The sequence below is a fragment of the Oreochromis aureus genome, linkage group 22 (assembly GCF_013358895.1).
Source record: "Oreochromis aureus strain Israel breed Guangdong linkage group 22, ZZ_aureus, whole genome shotgun sequence".
In the NCBI taxonomy this organism is placed as follows: Eukaryota; Metazoa; Chordata; class Actinopteri; order Cichliformes; family Cichlidae; genus Oreochromis; species Oreochromis aureus.
The window spans coordinates 41,573,328-41,589,310 of record NC_052962.1 but is presented as its reverse complement, the minus strand read 5'-3'; the positions used below and the strand labels follow the sequence as shown (position 1 = coordinate 41,589,310).

The 15,983-nt window shown below is 46.7% G+C and overlaps 1 protein-coding gene across 4 annotated transcripts; it reads right to left on the bottom strand.

The window, feature by feature from the left end:
- Positions 1-138: 138 nt before the first annotated feature.
- On the bottom strand, positions 139-10,583 carry mindy1 (MINDY lysine 48 deubiquitinase 1). Of its 4 annotated transcripts, none has more exons than XM_031751976.2 (12): positions 10,481-10,583; positions 8,694-9,301; positions 8,372-8,617; positions 8,060-8,232; positions 6,452-6,509; positions 5,837-5,901; positions 5,565-5,723; positions 3,650-3,752; positions 3,430-3,572; positions 3,160-3,354; positions 2,937-3,077; positions 139-2,332 (listed from the first exon to the last, which is right to left on the bottom strand). In XM_031751976.2, exons 2-12 carry the CDS (start codon positions 9,007-9,009, stop codon positions 2,267-2,269), a joined length of 1,665 nt encoding a protein of 554 aa, XP_031607836.1. In that variant the 5' UTR covers positions 9,010-9,301; positions 10,481-10,583; the 3' UTR covers positions 139-2,266. The 4 variants fall into 4 exon arrangements, with proteins under 4 accessions (XP_031607836.1, XP_031607838.1, XP_031607835.1 ...); XM_031751978.2 differs by lacking the exon at positions 10,481-10,583 and adding an exon at positions 10,397-10,474; XM_031751975.2 differs by lacking the exon at positions 10,481-10,583 and adding an exon at positions 10,288-10,453.
- Between the last annotated feature and the right edge of the window lie 5,400 nt (positions 10,584-15,983).

Here is a 15,983-nt window from a genome sequence, read left to right as displayed (position 1 = left end):
TACAACACCAGCTGGTTTGCTAACTAACCATTTGTGACGGCGATGGTGTTCAAATGTTTGAAATTGTCTGTGGTGATCCAGAATAACAGAAACAAAATGTGCATGTTAACATTTGTGAACAAATCCATGAAACTGAAGTCAAATTCAGAGTTTTTATTGACGACCTGACAGGACGGCAGATTAAACAAAGCCTGAACAGAGCGGCGGGCCAACAGTCACACCAAAGAAAACTAAACTAATAAATAAAACAACACAGACGGTAAAAACATGGAGGTGACGTCCAGGTATGAAAAAATAAGCCAGAGAGAAAGTGCCTGTGTTCTATCTGAAGGCCACCAAATGGCGATAGCTGTAGCTGCAAAGACTTCAGGCCCTATAGAGGTGTGTGGGCTCTGTGTGGGTGATTAATGACACAGGTACAAATCTGTGAAATCTGGACTCGCCCCGTTTCAAAGAGGTTACGTGAACTGCTGTTCTGCAGTGACGATCTCACTAACCAGCAGGTGGCGTCAGAGTAGGTACGTCCATCTTTTTGCCGTCCGTGCCTAAAACCCTGACAGGCGTGAGGGGAACGCTTTTGTGGCGTTAAACTAGTTAAGTTTTTAATTCTTTGATCTGAAGAAGAAACTGCACCAAGTCTGAACTCAGAGACAAACAGTTAGCAGGTTTTCACCTAAAACGTCCTCCTGAGTTTTAGGTTTGTTTCCACAGCAGATTTAAGAGAAAATACAGAAAACTGCCTCGACATCACGGCCGGGGTGGTCTGTCCACTCGTTGTTTGTGAATGACGGCAGACAGAAAAATCTGACCAGCTGAAAATAAAAAGTTCCACAAAATAATTTACAGGTAAAAGTTTTATATTAAGACTTTAGTTCAAGTTTAAAAAACTGAGTCACTGCAAGTGAAGAGGACAAAATAAACCAGTCAGTGACTCAGAAGCTAATCTGTGGCACATGAAACTCAACATGCGTATACATTTGTTCCTTTAAACCAAATTTTTTGGTGATTAAATCGGTCATGGCTAATGTTTAAAGAAAAACACAAAAACTCAGTGATATTAAAAAATTTTTTTTACGTGTTTAATCCAAACTTTGATGTCATAATTTGGTCAAATGTCACAACTGTGACGACCGTTTCCGATGACGCCTTGATCACCTCGTTTTAATTTGCTGGGAAACAAACAACCACTCGGAGAATCACAGGATCTTATTTTTCCTTCGCAACTTCAGACTGAATATTTAGGAGGTTCTGGTCAAACTGGTCCCAGGAAACACCAGTGAAAGGCTTCGGTGCGCCGTTTTTAGCTAAAGCAGAATTACGGAGCCGTCACATTCGAGGTTAATAATGGTCTGACGTGTCACATCACCATCGGCTCCTTCAGTAGGTCCAAACAGCCAAACCCTCATTTTTCCGTCCTCGTCGTGGGAACACGAAGTCATGGTTTAACTTTCACGGCGCCAAATCACAACAACAGTCGCCTGAAGGTGCTCATCAGGTAGAGCCTACAGTAATACATACAGCACAACAGCACTCAGATGTTTTTCTTTAATTTCATCTTACTTTCAATAATTTGGAGGAAACATCCATTCTTAACATTTTGTTTCATCCTACTCTGGGATCTTTGTGATGTCACAGAGGGCATATCCTTACACAGAGCCAGCAGCTTGGAGTCGTTTGGTTTGTATGAAGTCAAATTTGTCCAAGTTTGAGAGAGGCAGGAATCATCTTTCCATTTGTTTCAGGAACTTCAACCGCAGCCACAGGAGGAGGCAGGGTTAACAAGCACTGGGGTTAAAGGGGGAGGAGCTAAAACATTTTGTTTCGGACCGTGTGACTGCTTGGAACAAATCAAAACTACGTGTTCTGTGCATCGGCCCAGAGCAGCTCTCTATGACTCACAGTTCAGACGAACTCCTCTTTAGCTCATCCCATCCCTGAAACAAACCATTTTAGCCCCTCCCCTTTAAGACTTTCTTCTGAGTGGCCAACTTCAGGAAGCCTACAGAGGAGGACCTGCGAAATAACACAGCTGCAGAATCATAGGTCGTTGTTTCAGCCACAGCTCCGTCTGATCACTTCATCGTTGTCCGATATTTATTGATGGTTAATAAAGACGAAGAGCGCGTCCTAAAGACCTTTGACCTGTGAAACAAAGGGGAAGCTTGGAGGTTTTGCATCGAGCGTGACCCCTCACCCGCCCACCGCAGACACACAGAGGAGTCCGACGGCATGACAGACGACGATGATGGCGGCGTTACTGAAGAGTCTACAGGAGGACACAGTCTGAGTCCTTGTCTCTTCTCCTGGATTGCTGTGCCCCCTGACCTCTGACCTGGAACACCGTAACAATAACACAGTGTAATCACCTCATATCACGGTTATTATTATCACATTACTGAGATCAATAAAAAAGTGTTTAGAAAAAAACTTTTTTTTTTTGCCTCATGATGACTAACATTAAAGTGGCAGTCAGAGAACTACTTATTCTAATATTTCATGCTCGTCTTCGTCTTCTGAATGTTGACTCAGATGTTTTAAAGTGGACATGAAACTATGTGCATGAAGGCTCATTGACACCTGCTCCCAGACACTGATGTAACAAATAAGTGCTTAAGTTTTAAAAACGGCGCCCTCTCCTGTCAGTACGGAGCGTGACATCATGTGGTTGGCTAACAGACTCAGCTAACTAGTGACAGGATCGATACTTCAGAGGAAAATAAGGACAGTGAAGCTAAACCTCGGTGTGAGGGGATCACTGTAGCGCTGCAGCAGTCAGTTCATGTTAAAGGATCTAGTGTCCACTTTACTGTCTGTGTCTGCAGCAGGAAGTGGCTGTTTGGCTAAAATCCAGTTGTTAGCTGTGATGTTAGGGTTTGTAAAACACTATAAATGAGGTGCTGCCCACAGTCTGCTGTCCTGTCTCCAGGTGAGCTTACCTGCTGCACTGAACCCTGTTGCTGGAGTTGCTGCTGTTGCTGATATTCCTCCTGCTGGAGTTGCCGGGCCAACTCCAGGTCACTGAGGGGCCCTGGGGCCCCGCCCTGTTGCTGCTGCAGGGACACTGCCACCAAGTAGTCCTGACACCCACAACAACACCCATCAGAGACGCACTAACGGGCCAAAGTGCTCGGTGTCAACGATATCACCTGGTGAGCTCACCTGGTCGATCTGCCGCTGCTGCTCCTGGGCGCTGGCCGGCAGGTGGGGGGCGGGTGGAGCTCTCTCAGGAGGATGACACAGCCGGAAATCGGAGTCGCAGAAGTTTCCGTCCCCCTCGACGTTATGAAGCGACTCCCAGACCACAGACTCTTCCTGCAGGAAGCCCTGATCCGTCACCAGCAGGTACAAGTGCCCCTGAGAGAGGAGACAGCTGCATTACCACCCCCACCCTTGTGTCTGGTCATGGTACTGCAGTGTGTACCGCCCCACCTTGTGTTTGATCATGGTGCTAAAGTGGTTGTTCCTGAAGAACACGGAGATCTCGCCCTCTCTGGCCGTGGCATTGAGCTCACACAGGCCATGATACGACAGCTGAGTCGCTGTGGACTCCAGAAACTGCTCCGCCACCAGACCTGCCCGGCACAGACGTGCAGAATTATTATGTTCAGGCCATCGTGTACATGTTGGGTACTGTGCACAAACATGTTACCTTCACTGACTCGACTGCTTTCTGCAGAGTGTTTGTAGTCAATGATTTTCTCCACCAGTTGGTTGTAGCTCAGTTTGCCCACAGCAGCCACCATCTCTGGACTCTAAACACACAATCAGGAATTTTACATCACTCTGCCACCTGTCCTGTGGGCGGCCACAGAGAGTCTGACTGATCACGCCATGTGACAAAAAATAAAAGTCCCACATGGACATTAAAAACCTGCAATCATGCCACTTCACTGTGCAGCATCATCAACATTACACATTATACTTCAGACAGACAACGAAGGAGAGAAACACTTAAACTGATGTCAACTATGATATGAAAACATGTTACCACCGAAGATGTTCACGTGTTACTAAAATATGACAAATTAACATCCGATAAACTAAAAGTGTGTCGCACTGTGCTGTGCAATATGAATGTTGCACGCTTGACAACCACTTCAGTAAAAGTTCAAATCTAAAATAAGAAAACAATAAATCACGCAGCCATTTTTTTTCAGCTCATCTGAAAATGGGCCGTGGGGGCAGCAGCAGGGAAGCACGGACGTCCCTCTCCACGCCACCTCCAGCTTATCCGGGGACACGTCAAGACATTCCCAGGCCAGCCGAGATGAAGTCTCTCCAGCACGTCCCACGTCCAAGCCAGGGCCTCTTCCCGGTATGACACACCTGGCAGGAACACCGTACCCAGGAGGCGACAGCCTTAGCTGCCTCCTTGTGATGTGGAGGAGTAGTGGCTCTACTCTGAACCCCTCATAACGACTGAACTCTCTCCTAAGGCAGACCCCGTCCTCCTGACGGAGAACCGCTGTTTTTAACTATGATCTTATTCTAACAAAGAGATGAGATTAACAGATGTGTGACGTTTGTCACCAACGATGCACTATCTGGTGGCAGATAGCTGCATAACATTTAAAATGATATTTTACCAGCATCAGGAATAAATTAACATTTTAACAACTAGATTAAACGACTAGTAAGTCTGGCACCGACCAACACTCACTATTAGTTACGCACATCCCTCATTCTTACTGGATAACTTTATGACTTCTGTTACGGCCCTAGCTGGGCATGTCCTACCGTCTCGCCTGCCTTAGATGCCACCTTTTCCTTTTGTACAGCTGACTCACATCAGCAATTAAAAGTATTTAAGGGCAGAGAAAGGTGAGCTCTGGTGCCAGAGAGCCATGTTAGTGGTTGCAGCTAGTGAGCTGTATCTTGTGATTGTTTGCTCCTGCTCGGTGGAGAGGAGGGTGTTTGGTCACTAATCTCTTTTTGACTTACTTTTCAGTTTACTGACCAACGCTTGAGTTTTGTTTCTTTAAATGTTGATAGTGGCTTGTCCGTCTCTTTTAGTTCAGTTATTAATAGAAGCAGTCAGCTGTACAAAAGGAAAAGGTGGCACCTAAGGCATGAGAGACGGTAGGACACGCCCACACAGGCAACTCCAGGAGGAGGCCCAGCTAGGGCCATAACTTTCTTCACACTTTTTTCAGACAGTTTATTAATAATCATGTTTGTTAATACTTTCCTTCATTTGTTCACATTTTCTTTCATTCTATAAATATTCTGTTTTCTAAACAGCCTAATATCCTTCTGTCTACTGTGTTGATAATTTAATGTCAGAACATTAATAAAATGTTCTTGCTTAATCTGCAGCTCTATCAGCCAATCAGCTGACGGTACCCAGGGGAATCCCCCTGGACGAGCCAATCACATGCTTCATCATACAGAGCATTTTATCCAGTGCTCACACAGGTTCGGGAGAAACTCTGTGGTTTGATCCCTTTCTCAAGGGTACTTCAACAAGCAGACTGGAGGAGTTGGAGGTCAAACCGCCAACCTTGCACTGTTAAAACCTCGTTAAGGACCTGGACAGTCCTGCGTTTACGCTCACACACACTCACCTGAGGGTCGACCAGCCAGCCGTGGTACAGCGGGATGTCCAGCAGGTCGAACACGATGCACTCGGGCGTGTATTCAAAGTCCGTGACGCCGGTGAAACGCACGTTGACGTCCAGCCCCGTAGACAGCTTCGGGAGGACCGCCATGGCGTCGCTCATGTTCTGCAAACACACACGCCCATGTTATGGTCTCTTCCCCAAAACGGCGTGCTAATTGAAAGCGTGTATGGGACGCTGAGATCCAGAACCAGCATGTCCATGTGTTTCTTTGGTACCTGCTGGAAGTTGAGCTCCATGCCGTCGGTCTTCTGTCTGGGAGTGACGGACAGCACACACTCTCCTGAACAACGCACACACAGGAACATCGTCAGTAGGACAGCCTGCCACGACCTGACCAGCTCAAACACTCAGAGGTGAGAATCCCGGTGTAACCCGACGTGTTGCAGACTGTTTACCATGTGACCCCCCACGGACGGTTTTCATTCTGGACAGCTGTGCGTTGAGCGAACTCACCATCTACTTAACGTTATGTAAATTCAGTGAGCACTTCTATGGACAGGCCGGGAGAATGAGAACATAAAATATTAAACACAAAACTACAAAAAATGTTGGACATTCCAACACCCACACGGGTGGGACCGAGCCTTTGTAGGTGTAAACTGCCCTTGCCGCCGTTAGCTCTGTCCATCAGTGGCGTGTTGCGGGCAGAAGCCTGCTAGAACGTTTGACTCTGCGGTGTGGGCGCCACAGGAAGGTTGTTGACTCATCAGAAGCAAATGACGTCTGTGCCACAGCGTTTACGAGCGAGCGCCCCGCCTCCTGTTCATGCTATGCGGCACGTTTAATTTCATCATCGATACATTTGATACATTACCCACAGTTGCTCTTACCCAGGTGAGCCATCAGGTCCTCGGTGGTGACCACCTCAGTCTGAGCAGGAAGCTTGGCCTGTGGCGCAGACACGCACACGTACACACACAGAGTTACAGGTCAGTTTATTTATAAACTTTATCAAGTTTCTGAGTGCCGACGTCTCCTCTTCGGTCCCTCACTAAAAAAACAGACCAAAGCTATTTACAACGACACAGACGTCTGCACAGTTACATCATTTTAGAGTGTTCTGATTGGTTCTCAGAGGAACATCTGAAATCACGTTCGACATCCAAAGTGTCTCATTAGCTGCACAACCATCTGAGGCCAGCGGCCACCACAGGCGGAGCACAGGTGAACCCACAGCACTGGATTCAGGTACACCACATGGTTCTAACAGTTAACTTCCTGTTGCCACTAGGGGGCGCCGTGAGTGTTACTGACTATTCTAGATGCGTCCAGGTGTAGACCCCACCAAGCAGGGGAAGTCTGGGAGACAGCTTATAAGAGCTTCATGTACTGCAGCGCCGCGGACACGCCCTTCCAACGAAAACTCAAAGGCTTTGTGATTTAATGCTGCCGCCGCCGCCTTCGGGGCGACGTGACCAACTGTCACATCAGCCTGGTCCAACATCTGCCAGGAGCTGATCCTGGTACTGTGACAGCACGCATGGGAACTATCCATTATCAATAGAATCTATACTTATTGATCAGATTCGTTATCGATTCCCTGCTTTGAGGGTGACCGTCATCACTAAGCAGCACATCAAAGACCTTAATGCAGATTAATTTCATGCTGTGGACCACATGTTTGTTTGTTGAGGCTCGATAACGAATCTGATCAATAAGTATAGATTCTATCGATAATTGAATCAGAATCGCTAAATTCTTATTAAGTCCCATCCCAGCTGTCACAGTACCAGGATGAGCTCCTCGCAGATGTTGCACCAGGATGATGTGACAGTTTGTTACCTGTTGAAGTTCTGGTGCTAGCTGCTAGGCTCTGGTCTGCATACACTGAGCTTTAGCATCACTCTTGTTCTTGGCTAGCTTAGGGTTAGCATGTTGTCTGACTAGCTTAGCGTTAGCATGCTCTCTATGCAGATGTGGGCACAGAGCTGAACTTGTGTTTCTGTCCTGGGTGCAGGTTCCACTTTAGCATCGCGCTCGCGTCCTTTTGTGCAGTAAAAACAATTTCAAGGGTCTGAACTACTAGGAAACGGTTCTCTCATGCCTTCTGATGAGGCCAGCTTCCCTGAGAACCAAAGCCACCTTTCAGCTGCCAGAAATCTGACTTGAACCTTTCCCGGTCTTTGGTGCGAGTCTGAGGGTCTGCATAAAAATGGAGGACAAATTGCGATGACAACGACGAGCTCAGGCCGACCGGAACCTGGGAGCTCTGAGCCCAGCCCTTCGAAGCAGCTGAAACACATAACACGCAACTCCAGGTTCTTATGTTACCATGACGACGCAGACAGGAAGCACACTGCCCTAACCTCCTGAAGGTTCTCAGGTAGGTGTTTGCATACCTGCGTAGTGCAGCTTGTTGTCTTAAGATTTGTATGCTGCAGCTGGGTGGAGCTGAACATCCACCTGCTGCTACGCCCTTTAAATGATGGCGTTCTCACCTTCCAGCGCAGGAACAGCGTGTTCATGATGGCCAGCAGGGGGCAGGGTCCGTTCTCACTCTGGGTGATGATGGGTGTCTTCTTCTCCTTCCAGGTGATCCACTTCACCAGGTAATACGCTGGCATGGAGGGCCCAGGCTCCGGTGCCGCAGCAGGAGGAGCAGCAGCACCCCCTGTGGAGAGGGGAAGAACTGCAGTCACACTCAGCTAAACAAAGTTACATTTATTTGGAGTACTAACAGTGTCATCTCAAAATAAACCCAGAGAAGAAGAAGTGCAGTCCGGACAGTTTCAGTAACATGGACGCCTCACCGGCAGCTTCCAGCGCCGCCTCGTCCTGCAGACTTGGGACCTCGGTGGATGGCGAGCAGCCCTCCGCGCCCAGCGCCGAATACGACGACGACAGGCCGTCCTCCACGTCCAGGGAGTTTCCTGTGGTCGCGACCCCATCCGACAGCTCCAAGCTGGGGATGGAGAATGACGCCGAGTCCGTGGACTCCAGCTGGTCGTCTGAGCCACCCGCCGTCGCCACCGAGGAGCTTTCCTCCACATCCAGACCTGTAGACAATAAAAGCACCATGAAGGATCCTCTGGGCATCTTAGGCCCGCCCCTCACCCCTGTCTCCTCCTCTACCTGGTCCTGCCTCAGCCTCCGTGGGTTCCTCTGTAGTGGTGGCGATGGTTAGAGTCATGTTTTCAGATGACAGACTTGGCGATGATTCTGGAGGTGTGGGTGTGGCTTCTTCCTCCTCCTCCATTGGGAGCTTGGCGAGCGCAGGGCTATCAGTGGCGCCACCACTTGTGTTGGGGACGTCAGCTCTGAGGTGCGCTGGTGTCACGGTTAACGTGCATTCTTTGGAGAAAGTCTGTGAGCTGAAAGCCGGCTCCTCTGATCCGCATTTCATCACCAGGTCAGCAATGGCAGCAGCCTCCTCCCTGGACTCCTCCATGATCAGCTGATGACTTCACAAGCACGATTCCGTATGACAACACGTGGAGAGAGACGACTTAGATGGACGTGGTCATGAGAGAAACTCGACCTCAGCATTGGGTGGCTTTAAGACAGCAGGAGGCGCTCCAACATGGCCGCCGGGAGACTGTCACAAGAGAATGATCACCTGCCCGCCGCCTGCCAAGGGTGTCGGAAAACAAACACACCGGTCTACCTGAGAGCAACCATGGCTGCAGAAAATCTGAGCAGAGAAGAAGAGACGCAGCACGGCCCTCTGACATCAGTCACACCTGAGGAGGAAACACAGAAGAACAAGTTAGCAAACACACGTGCGTGCGTGCGTTGTGGGGTTAGCTCAGAGCTGTGTGCAGCCATGAGGCTGATTTAAAGATGGATTCCGAGTGACGGTGCAGCGTCAGGTGTAAACTCTGACAAATATCTGCACACTCTCCACTTGATGGTCAACACTGCACATCCACCCTCAGCTGTTTGAACGGAAGCAGCTCCACCCCAGCTGTGGGGTCCAGCTGTGACCGTGAGAGAAGCAGGGGTGTGGCTGAGAACGCAGACAGACACCTGGACCGCTGCTGTACACCTGAGCTCTGAGGCTGTCAGGTGACCTGTACCAGGGGGCGGGGGCGGCTGCTTCACTCCGAGGATCGACGTGAAGGAAAGTTGTTTCCCATGATGCTCCTCAGCTAGGTGAGAAGAGTTCAGCGTGAACACGCAACTGAAAAGCGGTGACCTGCGCCCGTACACACACGGGTGGCAGCCTCAGCTGACCCCGGTACTCCGGAGCGGCCGGTTAACCCCGACATCCGCCCCCCCGCCGCAAAGGTGGCAGCTTACCGGGTCCAGCGCGGGTCCGCGGAGAACGCCGACGCTGGCAGGTGAACGTGCATGCTACCTGTTTACATTTCTCTCCGCCAGGCTCATAGGTCCCGCCCACAGTCCGTCACATCCGCTGAGCTTCAGCAGCCTACGCTACCTGTTAGCCAACTGGCTAGCTGTGAACTTTTTCTGTCGTAAAATTGTCATTAATGTTCACGTGCAGCAGCTCGTGAGGGCCCGGAAAGAAACGCAGAGAAACCAAACAAGCGGAACTCCGAGCAGAGCGGGAAGCCGCTTCAACACGGACCGTCCAGATGTTACACATAGCGTTAGCTTAGCATGAGCTAGCTGGCACTGACAGCCAAACGCGATATAATTTTTTTAACTTTAAGTCCTTTTTGGTCTCTGAGCGGGGTAGCATTCACAGTCACACCGGCGCCCTCACCTCTCAGCCCGCGGGCACGCGCTGTCGGGTTCGGCCAATCAGAAACATGAAGAAAATAAAACGCTACAAACAAAATGTGACGTTTTCACAGCTTCAACTCGGCTCGTACCTCCTCTGACAGAGCAGAACTTCTACTTTTATTCACAACGGGCCTCGGTACATGTCACGTCCGGTCTCACCTTCACTCCCTTACCTTATTCCACAGAGTGCGTTTCATCTGTGGACCACGGTAACATGGGCGGGCGGTGCGCTCACCTTTGACTCTTTACTTACAAACCCCGCCTCCATTACCGAGGCTTCACGAATCGAGCCGAGGTGGACCGAAAACTGGGCAGGGAGAGGGGATCCAGTTGACTCCGCCTCCAATCAAACCAACTAGACGTGGAAGTGTTTTGTTTTGTGTTATTAGAATTTTTTTTATTATTTCAAGTACATATACAAAAATGGCAACTAGAGCTGCACAAATTCAATGGATACAATGAATTGCCAGAAGGAACAATGATTACAGTAACAATATAACCACATAAAACAGAGATAATGAATGATGACATTGACATAGACCAAGATGCAAAATTGAATGAAATGCTGCCTTTTAGATAAATAAAAACAAACAACAAAGGGTAAATATATTCTGTTTCAATTATCCAATTCAGTGGGAACGTGCTTAAGAATATTGTAGAGTTTTTGTGCTTTATTTCCTTCCTATAGGTTTAAGGATTTTATATATAGTTTGTTATTTTCTTAAACAAATTCAAACCTCAGGGATGTTTTTGTAAATCTGCATTTGTACATTAAAATAACATTCTAACTTAGTTCTTCCTTCTTATTTTGTAAAAGTTGGCCAAATGTTATGTTATCTCTGGAGAAAGTAAGAGGGACTGAAGACATCGTTGGTTTCATCCATTTTTTTTCTGACAACGTTGTATTTTATTCTATTGTATATAGTATCTTATTCGTATTATATAGTATTTTATTCTAATCTTATTATCTTATCCTATTCCAGTGTTTTTCTTAATTTTTGCTACTGTATCTTTGTACTGTCCACTTTCTGCTGTGTGGAACTAATAAAGATTATCTTCTAAAGGTTATCTTAAACATCAAGCCAGAATGTTTGTATAAAACAACAAGAGACAAATGAATGCTCTGTGCTTTCACTGTGGGCTGTGCAAAATGAGCACGTGTTATCATCAATATAAAATCGTAGTCTAAGTCATTCTTTATAAATGTCATCAAATGTGTTTCTTTTGTTTTAGGGGGTAGAGAGAGTTTTAGACACACTGTTCAGAGTTTGTTTTTTATCAAATTTGTGTAGGATGTGGTTCCTATTTTGTCTCCTGGGGAATAATTTACCCATAAGACAACTTCTTATCAAGCTGTTGTTACAGTTCTCTTTTCTAAATGAGACGTTCCTTGAATTGTGGGACTATAGGTTGGTGTGCCGTTATGTAAGTCTTTGGGTAGTGCTGTGTGTAATTTGGTGATATCTGATTTTGAGAGATTAAAATTGTGTTTAGTACAGAATTGATTATAATCCAATAAGTCAGCATTAATCTCCATTAGAGCAGTCATAAAGTGTATATTTCTCTTAAACTTTGTAAAACAAGGATTTTCTGTGATATATAAAACATATCTGTTATTCCATAATATTGTGTTATGGATGTATAATAACTTCCTATATCACAGTATTTGTTGGTGGAATTCTGACAGATAGAAGGGAAGCTTGTTAACATCAAATTGTGTGATAAGAAGAAAGTTTAGGCCACTGATTTTACTGAATAAATAATTACTGGGATGAATCATCGTGTTTGCATTTCAGCCAGTCTATTTTTAAGGTCTCGTTAAGGCCGTGGAAGTCAGTTTCAAACCTCCATCTTTGTATCTTTGATCAAACAGGCTTTTTAATGCAATGAGGTTTATTTCTCCAAATAAAGTTGAAGTTTATTTGATTGATAGCACTGGCATGATCTGATATCGTCGTGTTGGTGTTGTTCCCAGATCAACATACTAAATGTTGTTCCAGGAGCAACATTGCAAGTGACCAATCAGAATGTTGTGACGTCATACTTTTGCGACTTCGGGAAAAACCGCCATAAAACAAAAAACTGTACTTAAGCTGCGAGAAACCGCCTCTGTCCGCCGATCAACGGACCCTGACCCTGACCCTTTAATAAACGGTAAGCAGAACTGATATTGTCCGCGCAAACATTGGAATTTCATAAATGCACGAATGGCTTGGCACGCAAAAGAATAACGTCACAACAATGTGATTGGTCACTTGCAATGTTGAACCTGGAACAACATTTTCATGATGATCTGGGAACAACACCAACATGACGATATCAGATCATCCGATAGCACTGACACAACTGCTGATATTCTGGTACAAGCCACAAATTAAGTTTCTGAATTGAACTTCAAAACCACCGTGTTCAAGTACTGAATGCTCCACTGAATCAAAGCTTTGTAAAAATCTGCAAATAGTATTGGAATTGAGACGATAACTCCTCGTCTCATTGTGGGCTGGAGTGCAAGTTTGAAAGATTTCTAAAATCACTCGATGTAAAAGTCCTTTGATGTGTTCCCAGAAATGTTTGCAGAAATCTCCCATGGGACCATCCAACCCGGGGCTTCGTTAGGAGAAAGACGTCCAATCACTGCATCAATATGTAACAGTCGCAATAGTGTGGTGTCTCTCTAAGACTAAGTTTTTTGTTTTTTTTGTCTGTCCCATTTGGTTCTTTAGCCGTCAGAATTGTTGTCTGAAGACCAACAAGGATACCAAATGGATTTATTTTGCCAAATGGATCATCATGGCATTGCCGCATTGGTCCATTTGATCAAACTTTGTTGTTATTATTTATTTTATTTTCAGTTGTTACAGATGGGACAGATATGACTGGGGGATAGGAAAGGGAGAAAGAAAGAGAGGAAGGAAAAGAAAAACAGAAGGGAAAAGGGACAGTGAGAAAGGGCACTTACAAAGACAAAGAGAAAAAAAAATCTCCTGGATCACCTGTTGAGAGAAAAAGAAGAGAAAGCAAGCAAAAAAAAACCCAAACAACAATAAAGCAACATACTAAACACAACACCATCACGTTAATCTAGCTAAGTGTGAACAGCAGTAAATACTAAATATTGAATGTTGTTGTGCAGCACGAGACAGACAGCAGCGCACAATGTGCTTTGAAGTAGCAGCTAAGAAAGGTGTAGTTTATGTCTACGAACAGTGAACACCCGTGTGCACACCTGTGTGGATCAACGCTTTGTATACAAAAGGTTTCCCCATGTAACGGTCTGCTAGAGGGTGTGGAGGGCCATAGCCCGTCCCCAGGGCATGAAGCAGGCATGGAGGAGATCCAGGCTCCAGACATCCAGAGGCCCCAGAGTGCGAGAGCCCAAGGAGTACCACCAGAGGGGCATCCGTGCCACCCTCCTGGGAAGGGCTGAGGAGATCCCCAGACGAGGGGGTCACCCAGTAGCCACGGAGCAGAAGCCAGAGGGGGCTGCACTGGCGTGCCTGCCGGCTCTGCCGGCAGCCAGCTGTGCCAGAGTGAACCGAGTTGCAGGCCCCGAGGCTGGAGGCCCGAGGGCCTCCTTTGCCCCGGAAGAGGCCTGACCGAGCGACAGGCACCAGGCCCCGCCAAGTAGCCACCGGGAGTGAGCTGGTGCATACCTGCATACCTCTCTAAGACTAAGTTAACATTTAGTGATGTCACCAGTACGCGCCAGTGGCCTCAGCAGAGTGTGGGAGAAACGTGCTCGCACACATGGACTGACATGGACCTCATATCTTTACCTCCCTCACTCAAAGTAACATTACAGGTTGTATGAACACTGCTGGCTTCATGTAAGACGGCAGCCTAGTAAGGCGGTGATGACTGTGTTTATTAAAGGACAAGACCTGTACCAGTGTGGCCGTGAGTTTGTGACTGTCCTGCTGTTTCTGCCTCCTCATCTCAACCACTGAAAACAACCCACATTACAAAGTGTTGCAATTGTTATTTGATCTTCACAGATGTCTTTGAAGTTCTTGTCTATTTTAGGAATATGATTGACCACGTCATTTAAGAATGAACTGCAGTCCTCCGTAGAGAATCTCGAGCTGTACCGATGGCTGTAGAACTGAAAGATTGCTGCCTGTCATTGTGAGTGGGCCAGCTTTATTACAATAAATATTTCATTGCCTGATAGTTTCTGAATGAAATAGTGAATTGGCGTATTTTATATTTTAGAAACTCCCACGTCTTCACTGGTGTTAATGATCTCTCGTATTAGTGGCTGAATTTTTTGACAGTAAATTTTACTTTTAAGAAAGCTGGAGTTTGAATTTCCAATATTTGCTCAGGATATTTGGGAGGATATCTGCCATAGAATTCATTCTGGACCTGTCATGGTCCTGAGTCTGAGGACTCAGTGTTTTGTGTTTCATTATATTATTCTTTGTTCTCGTTTATTCTGTTTTGTCTTTTGTTTAGGTTTGCTATGTGTTAGTGTTTTTGTTTCATGCCTGCCTGTGTTCCCTCTGTCTGTCCACGGTGTCACTGTTTCTGCTCATGAGTCTGCCTGTCAAGTTCAGTGTCCTGTCGGGTTCTCTGTGTCTGTTTGTTTCCTGTTTTATTCTGAAAGTTCATGTCTCATGTCAGTGTGTTCAGTTTTACCTCTCCCCCGTCTCGTTAGCCTCATTTCTCCCAGCTGTGTCTCCCTCCTGTCTCCCATTCCCTGATTACTCCCCTGTGTATTTAAGCCCTGTGTTTTCCTGTGCTCTCTGTCGTGTTGTCTGTGTTACTCCGTGTCAGTCTTCACTACTCTGTGTAACCCGGTGTTCATTCTGCGTCTCTCTGCCATCCTTCTGTGCATTTTGCCCCGCCTCCCGTGAGTGTTTGGTTTCTGGTTAGTTCTTTAGTTTTCCCCAGTTTAGGTTTGTTAACTCCCCGCTCTGCTCTTCCTGTTTTTGTCACTTTGTCACTTCTGTAAATAAACACTCACTCGCACCCCAGCCAGTGCCTGCATTTTGGATCCTTTTCTCAATACACCGCACGACTGCTCCTCAACCGTGACAGGACCAGCCTGAGATCCCCCCCTCTCATTATATTGTTGGTTGAATGCGAGGTCTTCAGTCTAAATGGAACTCAATTAGTTCAAGTAGTTTCTGATTCTCTCTTTTATCATTAGATCTGTATCTGTTAAATTATGATACGTTTTGACTGTCAGTGGTTAAAATTTAGGATCAGCCAGTAACCATGTTCGTCTGCCATATGGAATATAATCTGGCCATGGAAGTTGTTCAGGAGGATGGCGACCCCTGCTGACCTTGAAGTACCACGACTAAACTAGACTTCATCTCCTATTGTTCAGACTAGTGGTTCTCAAAGTGTGTGATGGGGTGCAGAGTTCTGACAGGTGGGGTTACCTGGCAGAGAAGTCATGCGGAACTAATGTTTAACATTGTTTGGAATCACTTTTACGGCAGAACAAAGAAATTTGCAGCAGTTATGTTAATAATATGCGCATACGCTGCATCCGCTGAAAAGCTGCGGCCGCGTGTGTAAGTCGACAGCTGCAATAAAGAAGTGTACTGAAAAGTGCGAACATGTGGTCGGGTCTGTCGTGCATCGTTTACAGTGGTGCCAAAACCCAGGACTGGGGCACGACAGACCGCACACCAGCTGCAGCTTTTCTGTCATTGTTTCGTTTAG

Excerpts from the sequence above, each read along its gene's own strand:
- mindy1 (XM_031751976.2), bottom strand. The coding sequence starts at position 9,009 with ATGGAGGAGTCCAGGGAGGAGGCTGCTGCCATTGCTGACCTGGTGATG. Across the intron at positions 5,902-6,451 it reads GGACCTGATGGCTCACCTGG|GAGAGTGTGTGCTGTCCGTC; the intron begins GTAAGAGCAACT and ends TGCGTTGTTCAG. Across the intron at positions 3,573-3,649 it reads AAGCAGTCGAGTCAGTGAAG|GTCTGGTGGCGGAGCAGTTT; the intron begins GTAACATGTTTG and ends TGTGCCGGGCAG.